Source organism: Hyla sarda, chromosome 4 (assembly GCF_029499605.1).
Source record: "Hyla sarda isolate aHylSar1 chromosome 4, aHylSar1.hap1, whole genome shotgun sequence".
NCBI lineage: Eukaryota > Metazoa > Chordata > Amphibia > Anura > Hylidae > Hyla > Hyla sarda.
The window spans coordinates 344,421,532-344,433,975 of record NC_079192.1 but is presented as its reverse complement, the minus strand read 5'-3'; the positions used below and the strand labels follow the sequence as shown (position 1 = coordinate 344,433,975).

The window sequence follows — 12,444 nt, the reverse complement described above, 5'->3', positions numbered from 1 at the left end:
GTCACTGAGGAAGAGCGCGCATGCGCTTGAAACGCGTATGACAAGGGAGGGTGTCGGTTTTACCGTGGAAAGTTTGTTTGTCGGATTCGGACCAAAATAAAGCTGCAACTTTTTATCCAAGTGCTGGATCAGTTTCTACTTTCTTCGTGTACTATTTTGTATCTGTTAATCTGTCAAGGACCTAGATACTGTGAAAGGCCAGGCAAAAGTACACACCTGCTGCTGTTCTAGACAAATACTGTTTTAAGCATAATGAAGCGTATTGTTCTCCCCTCATAAACACACTTAGTATGTCAGGCAGAGAAGTGCCAGGACATGCACAGAGGAGTGGCAGAGGCCTAAATTCATCAGGATGAGGTCACAGCAGACTGAGGGCAAGTGGCAACAGGAGTCACAGCGAGAAACCTGAGCTCCCGGTATCAGCTATCGGTCGTGTCTCGACCAGCAACCCATCTGCCGTCATCGATTGGTTAACACGGTCATCCACGTCATCACAAGTGCCATCTGATACCCCCAGTCAACAGTCAGTGGGTTCCTCAGACACAATCTTCAGTTGGCATGGCCCGGGAGAAGTCCCTGTCCTCCCATTGCCTCTCTCCTCTGCTGTTCCCTCCCCTAATGAAGTATCTTATGCTGTGGGTCCAGCTCCACTATTCTATTAGGACGATCTAATCGAGGAAAATCAGCAGCTGCTGCCCAGCCAAGAAGTGGAGGAGACATCCGCCTCTTCCTCCGCCAAGCGGGCAAGTAGTGATGAGGAGAGTGACGTGGCGTGCCAGCGTTCAGGGTCCTGAAGCAGACACTGTTGAGGAATCTGAGGAGGACATCAGTGACGTGCAGACGCTTGTTGATGATGAAGCCGATAGCAATTGGGAGGCGGGTGTAGAAGGGGCTTCATCATCATCAGGAGTAGAGGGTTACAGGTTGCCGTGAGGTAGCAGCTGAGCCAGCAAGGTGGTAGCATGGTTGGCAGTCAGCATGGTGGCAGAAGTAGAAATTCTGGAGCCAAACGTGCCCGGGATAGACCACCCACTTTGCGGCAGCCTACCTTCCTGGGAGGTAGTGAAACAGGGTTTCCTGGAGACGGCAGCAGTAACAGTCAATTAGTGCGGACTGTTGGTGGGAAAACCAGCTACTCTGCGGTGTGGCAGTTTTTCATCAAGCATCCTAAGGAGGTTAACATAGCCACATGCAAGATGTGTTGGCAGAGGATGAAGTGTGGCCAGGGTCCCAATGTGTGCACCATGGCCCTGCGTCAACATATGTTGCACCACCATAAAGCTGCCTGGGAGAACCGTGGCTCCGATGTGGTGGTCATGTCTGCTGCATCCCCCAGTGGCACGCGGCTCCCTCTTTCAGCCTGCCAAAGCTACACCACCGCAGCCGAAGGGAGCTGTGTGTCATACCCTCCTTCTGTCGCTCCAGATGCTCCTGCTCCTCCTTTAGTCAGTCATTCTGCCAGCAATCCATCGGCAAAGCCAGGTCAAAGAGACAACAGTATGTGTCCACTCATCCAATGGCGCAGAAGCTGAATGTGCTCCTGTCCAAGTTGCTGGTGCTGCAGTCCCTCCCTTTTCAAGTTGGCAAACATACAAAAAAAACAGGTCCAGGCGCAACCGCTTAGTTTCAAATAGGATATGGTGAACTTGAATTTTTTTTACACCAAAAGAAATTTAATACAATTAAAAGATAAATACTGGCCACAACTTAACGCGTTTCAGGGCATACAACGCCCCTTCCTCAGATGTGTAAAAATGCCATTTACTATGCAATGAGAGGCTCTGCTGTTCCTTTTGTTCACACATAGATACTGCACATCCCTTTTCAAGTTGTGACTCTGCACCTTTCAGAGAACTGATGACTTGTGCCGAGCCGAGGTGGAGAGTGCCAAGCTGTCATTTCTTTACGAAGAAGGCAGTACCAGCCCAGCACAATTTTGTGGAAGAGAAGGTGGGCCAGTCCTCGAGCCTGTCGGTGTGTGCCAAAGTGCACGGCAGTGCTGACGTCTGGAGCTGGAACTATGGTCAGGGACAATACAATACATGTCCTTTATGGCCCACTGGGTGAATGTAGTTCCTGCACAGCCACAACACCAACTTGGACAGGTCATGCCGCTTTCTCAGGCCGTTGGTCCTGTGACAGTGTGTGATTCCGCCTCCTCATCCTCCATCGTGTCCTCAGCCTTCACTGAATGGACAAGTCTCAGTGCCCCTTTAGTATACCATGTGTGCAGGGCATGGCAGTGTCACACTATTCTTCACATGGTTTGCCTTGATGAACGGAGTCACACAGGGGAAGAACTGCTAAAAGTAATTCATAAAGAAATCTGAGCATGGCTTACTCCACGAAAACAGGAAAATTGGAAAGATGGTGACTGACAACGGGAAGAACATCTTGTCTGCGCTGCAACAAGGAAGCCTGAGCCATGCTCCCTGCATTGCACACGTGTTCAATCTGGTTGTCAAGCGGTTCCTAAAGTGTTCCCCCATTTGCAAGACATATTAACAATGGGAAGGTAACTTTGCATGCACTTCAGCCACTCGTACACCGCAAAGCACACCCTCCTTGAGCTGCACCGTCAGAACGGTATCCCGCAACATAGTCTGATTTGCGACGTTTCCACACGTTGGAATTCCACCCTCCATATGTTGGACCAACAATACGAACAGAGAAAAGGCATCACCGATTTCTTGATGATCCAAGTGGAAAGGAGTACTCGCCTGTGTAACTTCAATGTCAACCAGTGGCATCTCATACGTGACACTTGCCATTTGCTCGGGCCCTTTGAGGAAGCCACATTATTAGTCAGTCGCCAGGATTCCACTGCTTCATTTACTGCTTCATTTACTACAACACGTGTTGGAAACGATGGCTGGTGAGGGCACTGGAGATGTGGTGCCTATATCTCATAGCCACATGAGCCCTGTGGGGGCTGAACTGGAGGAGGAAGAGGAGGAGGGGCACAGTGGAGCACAGTTTAGGTTTCGCAAAATGGGTTTTTCTAGTCATCTGACAGTAGAGGAGGAGCAGGAGCAGCCAGAGGAGCTAGAGGGTTATGAGGAAGACGAGACAGGTCCTGCGCCATTTGAGAAACCTTGGCGTTGGTGTGCGGGCTTTGGTATGTCCTTCATATAAGGATATACTGGCGAATGTCTCAATTTTAACATCAGTGTTGAGGGATAGCCAATGTCATTGTATGCATCTACCACAGTAGTGCACCCATATTCCTGTATTGTATTGGACGCTTGCTTCTGGCACAAAATGGGGGCCTTTTTTACACCCACTGAGAGGGAGGACAAACTGACCTACTACAGAGACATCCTACATAGTCAGTTGGCCAATGCCTATTAGAGCCATCATCTATCTTCTCGCAGGTCTGACTCGGGGGGCCCTCTGCGCTCACCTTCCACTGTCATTGCTACTGGGGAGGGTTGGGGTGGCAGGAGCAGTACAGTGGGGTGGCAGGAGTCTACAGTCGCTGATAAGTACCTTTCTTCACCGACATAGTAAAGCAACTCATCAGCAGGTAGACCTGGAGCAGGACCTGAACCAGCAGGTGGTGGCATACCTTGACATGCCCATGCCAACACACCTTGAAGATTCGCTGGACTTCTGGGCAGCCAAACTTGATTTGTGGCCGAAACTAGCAGAGTTTGCCCTGGAAAAGCTGTCCTGCCCGGCCAGTAGTGTGTCATCAGAGCAGGTGTTTAGAACGGCGGAGGCCATAGTCACCCCAAGGAGAACTCGTCTGTCCACGAAAAATGTGGAGAGACTGACCTTTGTGAAGAGGAATCAGGCATGGATCAACCAGCATTTCCACCCACCAATGCCTGATGCATCAGAGTAGATTGACCTTGGTGCCACACCAACATCACTTCACAAACATGGATAGTGCCAAACAGATTTAAAGCTCTGCTCCCCAGTTACAAACATTCCTCCGCATCAGGCCTTTTTTTTACCCACCTTCGATACCGGGTACTGGTATTGCCACCCACCGCACCACTCTGTCACTGGGTCACTTTCAGGACTCCTGATGCTGCTGCCACCACCAGGCTGTCTCATTCTGCCACTATATTGTCTCCTCATGCTTCTGCCACCTCTAGTCTGTGCCATTCAGCCACTATATGGTCTCCTCATGCTTCAGTCACCTCCAGGCTGTGCCATTCAGCAACTATATGGTCTCCTCATGCTTCTACCAACTCCAGGCTGTCCCATACAGCCACTATATGGTCTACTCATATGCCGCCAACTCAAGGCTGTGTCATTCAGCCTCTATATGGTTTAATGATGCTGCTGGGCCGAGGACATTACCAACAAATTTTCATGGTAGCACTAGCTACCATAAATCTTCAATTTAAATTTTAAATTTCATCTTTGAATCTTAGGTATTGTGAGGCTCTATAGTCTCCTCATGCTGCCACGAGCTGCAGGCTGTGTCATTCAGCCACTATATGGTGTACTGATGCTGCTGGGCCTGGGATATTACCTACAAATTTTCATGGTAGAACTAGCTACCATAAATCTTCAATTTCAATTTTAAAATTCATCTTTAAATCTTAGGGATTGTGAGGACCTATGGTCTCCTCATGCTGCCACCAACTCCAGGCTGTGTCATTCAGTCACTGTATGGTCTCCTCTTGCTGCCGCCAATTCCCGGCTGTGTCATTCTGCCAGATCATGGTCTCCTCATGCTGCTGCCACCTCTAGGCTCTGTCATTGTGCCGCCATGTGACTCTTTGTTAGTTTGGTTTTTGTGGTCATATAGTATAGGAGCTTTTTCACTACAGCCACTTCTAGCTTCGGGGCGCCCTTTTATCCAATGGCACAGAAGCTGAATGTGCTCCTGTCCAAGTTGCTGGTACTGCAGTCTCTCCATTTTCAAATGGAAACTCAGAGTATGGGGGTGCGCTGAGAGGCAGGGGCAGGAACAGGTGGTAGCTAGCCATTGCCGCCAGCTCGATGCTCACCAGAATGGGTAATAAAAAAATTTAAATAAATTCAAATTAAAATAAGTAAAAATTACATAAAAAATCTGCCACATCCAGACGCTCTGGTGCAATGATTCTAATAGCGATGTCTGCAATCTGTAGGCCAGAAATAGTCATTTTTTAATACAGATTCGCAGCGAATAAATTTGGACCGAACCAAATTTTTAGGGAAAATTAATTGTCTGAATTGAATTTTTCAAAAGTTCTCTCATCTCTAGTGTAAATTGCCCACCTTAAAGGTAGGCTCACACAAGGCATATTATGCTGCGTATTTTCTGCAGCAAATTTTGCTACCCTTTGACTTTAACCCCTTGCCACAAATGGATGTTCATTAATGTCCATCTGTGGCTCCTAAGGTATGGCGCGCGCTCAGCAGATGTGTGCGCGTCATACGCGGTGGGTCCCGGTTCCTATAGGCAACCAGGACCCATGGTTAAGGCCAGACATCGCCTATCCAGCTGATATCTAGCATTAACCCTTTAGACGCGGCAATCAAGCTTGATCGCTGCGTGTAAAATTAAAGTAAACATTGTCGGTTAGCTCAATGGGGCTGTTTGGAACCGCCGCAGTGAAATCGCAGCATCCTGAACAGCTTGCAGGATGTGAGGAGGATCCCTATCTGCCTCCTCGCTGTCCGATCGCCGAATGACTGCTCTGTGCCTGAGATCCGGCGATAATACTGATCAATGCCATGCTATTGCATGGTAGTGATCAGTGTAGGAAATCAGTGTGCAATGTTACAGTCCCCTATGGAGGATAAATACGTGTGACTCTACCTTAATATAAAAACATACAAAAAAAATTATGCTAGATTAAAAAGAAATCTTACCTGATGCCCAGAAATTTTGGCTGTTCTCCAGGAGCAGACACAGTAGTCTCCATTTTTAGACTATTCATGTGTGCAAGAGAGATTACTGTGGCAGACACATACCATGGAAGACCCATGAAGGATGTCACGATGATCAATAAAGATATACAGAAAAAGTCCAAATGAAGGCCTGCACCTTTCTGCAACAAAAATATTTTCAGAAATCAGTCAAGTAATGATATGTAACGAGGGTCCTTGTAGACCACTACAATTAAAGGGGAACCACAGGATAGGTGATAAGTGTCTGATCTCGGGGGGGGGGGGGGGGGGGGGGGGTGGTTGGTCCAGCCGCTGGAACCCCACAATCTCCTGCCCGGAACCCCGGTAATCCACATGCATGAAGTAATCTCCGCTCTGTGTCAGATTACTGTCGACCACAGCCCAAAATTGTCATCAACACGCCCCCTCCATATATCTCTACAGGAGTTCCAGATATACACAAATGCTTCATCTCTGTCTCTCCCATAGACATTAATGGAGGGGGCCTGTTGACCACCCCACTCTGAAACCTAACACAACCGGAATTCTGAACATAAATGCGGGGGAATCCGTTGGACCCCTCATCATCAGACATCTTATCCCCTTATCCTATGGATACGGAATAAGATGTCTAGTACCAGAGTTCCTCTTTAAAGGGGTACTCCGCCCCTGGCATCTTATCCCCTATCCAAAGGATAGGGGATAAGATGTTAGATCGCCGCAGTCCCGCTGCTGGGGACCCCGGGGATCGCTGCTGTGGCATCCCGCCATCATTACTGCACAGAGCGAGTTCGCTCTGTGCGTAATGATGGGCGATACAGGGGCCGGAGCAGCGTGACGTCATGGCTCCGCCCCCTTCCCAAAGACTTGTATTGATGGGGGCGGGCCGTGATGTCACGAGGGGCAGAGCTGTGACGTAACGATGCTCCGGCCCCTGTATTGCCAGTCATTACGTGCAGAGCGAACTCGCTCTGCACAGTAATGATAGCGGGGTACTGCAGCAGCGATCCCCGGGGTCCCCAGCAGTGGGACCCCGGCGATCTCACATCTTATCCCCTATCCTATGGATAGGGGATAAGATGTCTAGGGGTGGAGTACCCCTTTAAGGACTTTGGGAAAGAGAATGCGAAATAGAATTGGGGGAGGGAAATGGGGCAAATTGCAGTTGGTTTTTAATCAACTGTTATCTATTGGAATTATCCAGTAGATTGTAGCCAATGATTTTTATATATAAAAATAGTCTCATGGAATAAAACTATTCGCAGGATAGGGGATACGTTTTAGCTTCCACGGGGTCCAAGCGCTGGGGTCCCCCAGCTCTCCCCTGGAGCGGTGCATCACAACCCCCGCCCCAAGCGGGGGCTGCCACGCCCCCTACATTTATCTCTAAAGGAAAGCCGTTCAGCTATCTTCGGCTCTCCCTTAGAGACATATAGAGGGAGCATGGCACCTTCGCTTCAGGCAGGGGTCGTAACGCACCGCTCCAGGGGAGAGACAGGGCTTCGTATAGGAGATCGCGGGGGCCCAGTGTCCTGTGGTCACCGGTAATCAGACTGATTACAAACGGGGTGCCGCGTGCAAGATCACGGGGGTCCCCAGCGGCGGGACTCCCGCGATCAGGCATTTTATCCCCTATCCTTTGGATAGGGGATAAGATGTCTAAGCACCGGAGTACCCCTTTAACAAGCCACATGTCGATAAACCACGCCCAACTGAAACTGGAGTGCCCCTTGAAAATAAAAATGTTGACTTAGGGACAAGCAGCTCCTTTGTTCTGATGGGAAAATTATTTTCCTCCAAATTAACTTTAGAGTTCATACACACTCGGGAATTATTCTATGTGACATGGATTTCCAATACAGTACAGGGAAGTGTATAATACATTTTAATGCATACCTTTTGACGCTGGTTGAAGGAGATTACCTTGTACCCTGTTGTTATCTCTGTTTCATGCTACATAGCAGAGTGAAACTGGCACACTGACTGCATGGTACATCAGTAATAACAGAGCCCCCCCCAATAAACATTTCATACATTTACAGTGAACATTAACCTAATAAAGGTCTTAGTGAGAAGTGAGGCCAATACTAAGTTTTGCTTATGAAACATTATGATTTCTGTGTACACCTCTCGTGAGAGCTGGGCAACGATATTTACCACTGACCACGGTTTGCCAAACTACTAATTCTATGCCGAGGCTTGAATGATTTTGACTTATAAATGAGTCTTTGGATTTAATCAAGCTAGTTATGTGAATGATGTACCATGTATGGGCATCTATATACGGTATACCTCATGTTGCAACATTTCAGCATTAGTTATTTTTTCAGAATGAAAATAGAAAAATATACTATATAAATAAATGAAGTCTTCACCTTCAGCTTGTACTCTTTGCGGTTAAGTATGACTGCAGTGATTTGCTGGTCCATGAATAAAAGAATTGTGATCAAAATTGCTGGAATGCCAGATAGCAGGCATACCCACCACTGATTTCCTCCAAAAGGATATACAAACCAACCTCTATTTGGATTGGTTGGCTATAAAAACAAAAAGAAAAATTAAGAAAATCCATTATCAAATCACATATTTTAGAGTCAAATATGCGCATATACTGTGGCATACTGTGTGTGTAGGCGGGGGCACATCGGCAGCTAACCTTGGCACTAAATTCTTTAAATATAATGTGAGCAGCAATGCATAGAGTGTATGCATTGACAATAACTAGTGTACATTGTGCATTGCTGGGCTGTGAAATACAGTGAGCTGTGAAATGTAAAGTAAGTGGTAATAAATACATTGTATGTAATGCTGCTAAGCGTACAGGAGCATGGACTCCTACTATTGACAAGAGTCCCTGATTCTGTTTGTATATTATGTGGAGCAATACACCAATCAAATGGCATGTCACAGAAAAAGAGTAGCACACCACCAATCAGGTTGGCAACTGCTACATCTGTAGTCTTGGCCCAAGCTTCTGCCACTGTGGGATAGACTAGACACAGACTGTTAAACAGTGGGCACTGAGAAAGAGCAGGGTATAAGGTAACACGGGAATGGATATAGGAGTAATATGTGGAAGGGCATCAGGGTACAGAGTTGCTTGAAGAAGGTCAGAATAGAAGGTGAATTGAGGAAGGGCAAGGGGCAGATGGTTGATGAGAGATTTACAGAGACTAGAAATAAAACAGCAGTGGCTGAGGAAGTGATCTTGGGTTGACTTGGATAGCAGTGGTGGAAAAAGCATAGAGTTCAGTTGAATAACATGAAATTAGGAAAGGAAAGAAATATTGGGTTACAATGGAGAACAGCAGGGTAAGGTAAGGGGTTCAAAACTGGACTGGTGGGACAAGTTAGTATGGTGCCCTTAACCCCTTAAGGACTCAGCCCATTTTGGCCTTAAGGACTCAGACAATTTAATTTTTACGTTTTCATTTTTTCCTCCTCGCCTTCTAAAAATCATAACTCTTTTATATTTTCATCCACAGACTAGTATGAGGGCTTGTTTTTTGCGCGACCAGTTGTCCTTTGTAATGACATCACTCATTATATCATAAAATGTATGGCGCAACCAAAAAACACTATTTTTGTGGGGAAATTAAAACGAAAAACGCAATTTTGCTAATTTTGGAAGGTTTCGTTTTCACGCCGTACAATTTATGGTAAAAATGACGTGTGTTCTTTATTCTGAGGGTCAATACGATTAAAATGATACCCATTATTATGTACTTTTATATTATTGTTGCGGTTAAAAAAAATCACAAACTTTTTAACCAAATTAGTACGTTTATAATCCCTTTATTTTGATGACCTGTAACTTTTTTTTTTTCCGTATAAGCGGCGGTATGGGGGCTCATTTTTTGCGCCATGATCTGTACTTTTTTTTGATACCACATTTGCATATAAAAAACTTTTAATACATTTAAAAAATTTTTTTTTTTAATAAAATGTATTAAAAAAGTAGGAATTTTGGACTTTTAAATTTTTTTTTCGTTCACGCCGTTCACCGTACGGGATCATTAACATTTTATTTTAATAGTTCGGACATTTACGCACGCGGCGATACCAAATATGTCTATAAAAAAAATTTTTACGCTTTTTGGGGGTAAAATAGGAAAAAACGGACGTTTTACTTTTTTATTGGTGGAGGGGATTTTTCACTTTTTTTTTACTTTTACTTTTACATTTTTTTACATTTTTTTTTACACTTGAATAGTCCCCATAGGGGACTATTCATAGCAATACCATGATTGCTAATACTGATCTGTTCTATGTATAGGACATAGAACAGATCAGTATTATCGGCCATCTCCTGCTCTGGTCTGCTCGATCACAGACCAGAGCAGGAGATGCCGGGAGCCGCACGGAGGAAGGTGAGGGGACCTCCGTGCGGCGTTATGAATGATCGGATCCCCGCAGCAGCGCTGCGGGCGATCCGATCGTTCATTTTAATCGCGAACTGCCGCAGATGCCGGGATCTGTATTGATCCCGGCACCTGAGGGGTTAATGGCGGACGCCCGCGAGATCGCGGGCGTCGGCCATTGCCGGCGGGTCCCTGGCTGCGATTAGCAGCCGGGATCAGCCGCGCATGACACGGGCATCGCTCCGATGCCCGCGGTTATGCTTAGGACGTAAATGTACGTCCTGGTGCGTTAAGTACCACCTCACCAGGACGTACATTTACGTCCTGCGTCCTTAAGGGGTTAAACATGTGTGCCATTAGTACTTTAGGTACCTTCCACAGTGGTAGGAACTCAAAGAGTGCATGGGTTAGGAAGCACAATTTTTTGTCTTGCTTTGTCGCAGGCAATGGAAAGCCACACTATTCCACTTGGTATATCACTACTAATCACTAAGTAATACATACAATCTCCACAGAAATACAATGGACGTAAGTGATTCTATAGACCCTTAAAATATGGCACAAGCTTTGTCAGGTTGTGAAATTTCAGATCTGCTAGATGTGCCCTAGATGTGCTATTGTTGTGAAGTAAAAGCTTCTGGGCTAAAAGTTCCGCTATGAACAATAAACAATGCAAACTGGACCAATAGGGCAAACAGGTGCTGAAATGCTAGGCGTGTAGAGTTTACCTATCTACTGTTGCATAACTCATTACTGAGTTCCAAACTGCCTATGGAAGTGCCAAATGCCTTATGACAAATGCCTTAATAAATCACATAGTGCATGTTGCATTTTCAAAAGATATGATAGACCCATAAAACAAACCAAAAGTTGGCAAAAAAAAGCCACACAAATACAAAAAAAAAGTTTCCATACATGAAAACAGGTTAAATGACAGTGATTTTAATTTCCAGTGAATAAATTGGAAGATTCCGCCATTATAATTGTATTTTACATAGTATGGTTGAAAAAAAGACACATGGCAATCAAGTTCAACCATGGAGGTGAAGGGAAGAGGTGTGGGTGGATGAAGGGGAAGGGATACAATTCTATATATGCAGTTATGTTATTATGTTATTAAAGGGGTATTCCAGGCAAAACCTTTTTTTATATATCAACTGGCTCCGGAAAGTTGAACAGATTTGTAAATTACTTCTATTAAAAAATCTTAATCGTTCCAATAGTTATTAGCTTCTGAAGTTGAGTTGCTGTTTTCTGTCTAACTGCTTTCTGATTACTCACGTCCCGGGAGCTGTCCAGCTCCTATGGGGATATTCTCCCATCATGCAAGGGATATTCTCCCATCATGCACAGCTGCCATGACATAACATCATCATTGAGCAGTTAGACAGAAAACTTCAGAAGCTAAAAACTATTGGAAGGATTAAGATTTTTTAATAGAAGTAATTTACAAATCTGTTTAACTTTCTGGAGCCAGTTGATATATATAAAAAAGTTAATGGAAGATGGCGCAGATAGGCATCGGCCAACTGACTACGTAGGATGTCTCTGTAGAAGGTCAGTTTGTCCTTCCTCTCAGTGGGTGTAAAATAGGCCCCCATTTTGTGCCAGTAGCGAGGGTCCAATAAGGTGGAAAGCCAGAAGTCGGCGGTCAATAAGCAAGCGAGCATGCATCGTGCCATTTGTGCAAGTGACTTGGAGGGACTCCCTGCCTCCATCTCCACAGCATACTGCCAAAATGTGTATGGGTCCTCTGTCTCGCCTTCCTCATAAACCCTCTAGCTCCTTTAGCTGCTCCTGCTCCTCCTCTCCTGTCAGATGACTAGAAAAACTGTCCATCTTGCGAAACCTAAACTGTTCTCGACTGTGCCCCTCCTCCTCCAGTTCAACCCCCACAGGGCTCATGTGGCTGTGAGATGTAGGCGCCACATCTACAGTGCCCCGGCCAGCCATAATTTCCAACACGTGTTGAAGTAAATGAAGCAGTGGAATGATGTCGTTCATCTCTTAATCCTGGTGACTGACTAATAATGTGGCTTCCTCTAAGGGCCTGAGCAAATGGCAGGTGTCTCGTATTAGCTGCCACTGGTTGATATTGAAGTTACACAGGGGAGTCCCCCTATCCGATTGGATCATCAAGAAATCGGTGATGGCTTTTCTCTGTTCGTATAGTCGGTCCAACATATGGAGGGTGGAATTCCAACGTGTGGAAACATCGCAAATCAGACTATGTTGGGGGGTACTGTTC

The 12,444-nt window shown here is 45.9% G+C and overlaps 1 protein-coding gene across 1 annotated transcript in view; it reads right to left on the bottom strand.

Moving 5' to 3' along the window:
• The window catches only part of SLC4A9 (solute carrier family 4 member 9), a 167,348-nt gene that overhangs the window by 49,285 nt on the left and 105,619 nt on the right, over window positions 1-12,444 (bottom strand). The window contains exons 17-18 of the mRNA XM_056569903.1: window positions 8,211-8,372; window positions 5,818-5,996 (exon numbers count right to left, since the gene is read on the bottom strand). Of these exons, the coding sequence (XP_056425878.1) occupies window positions 5,818-5,996; window positions 8,211-8,372 (341 nt within the window). The remainder of the gene's footprint in view (window positions 1-5,817; window positions 5,997-8,210; window positions 8,373-12,444) is intronic.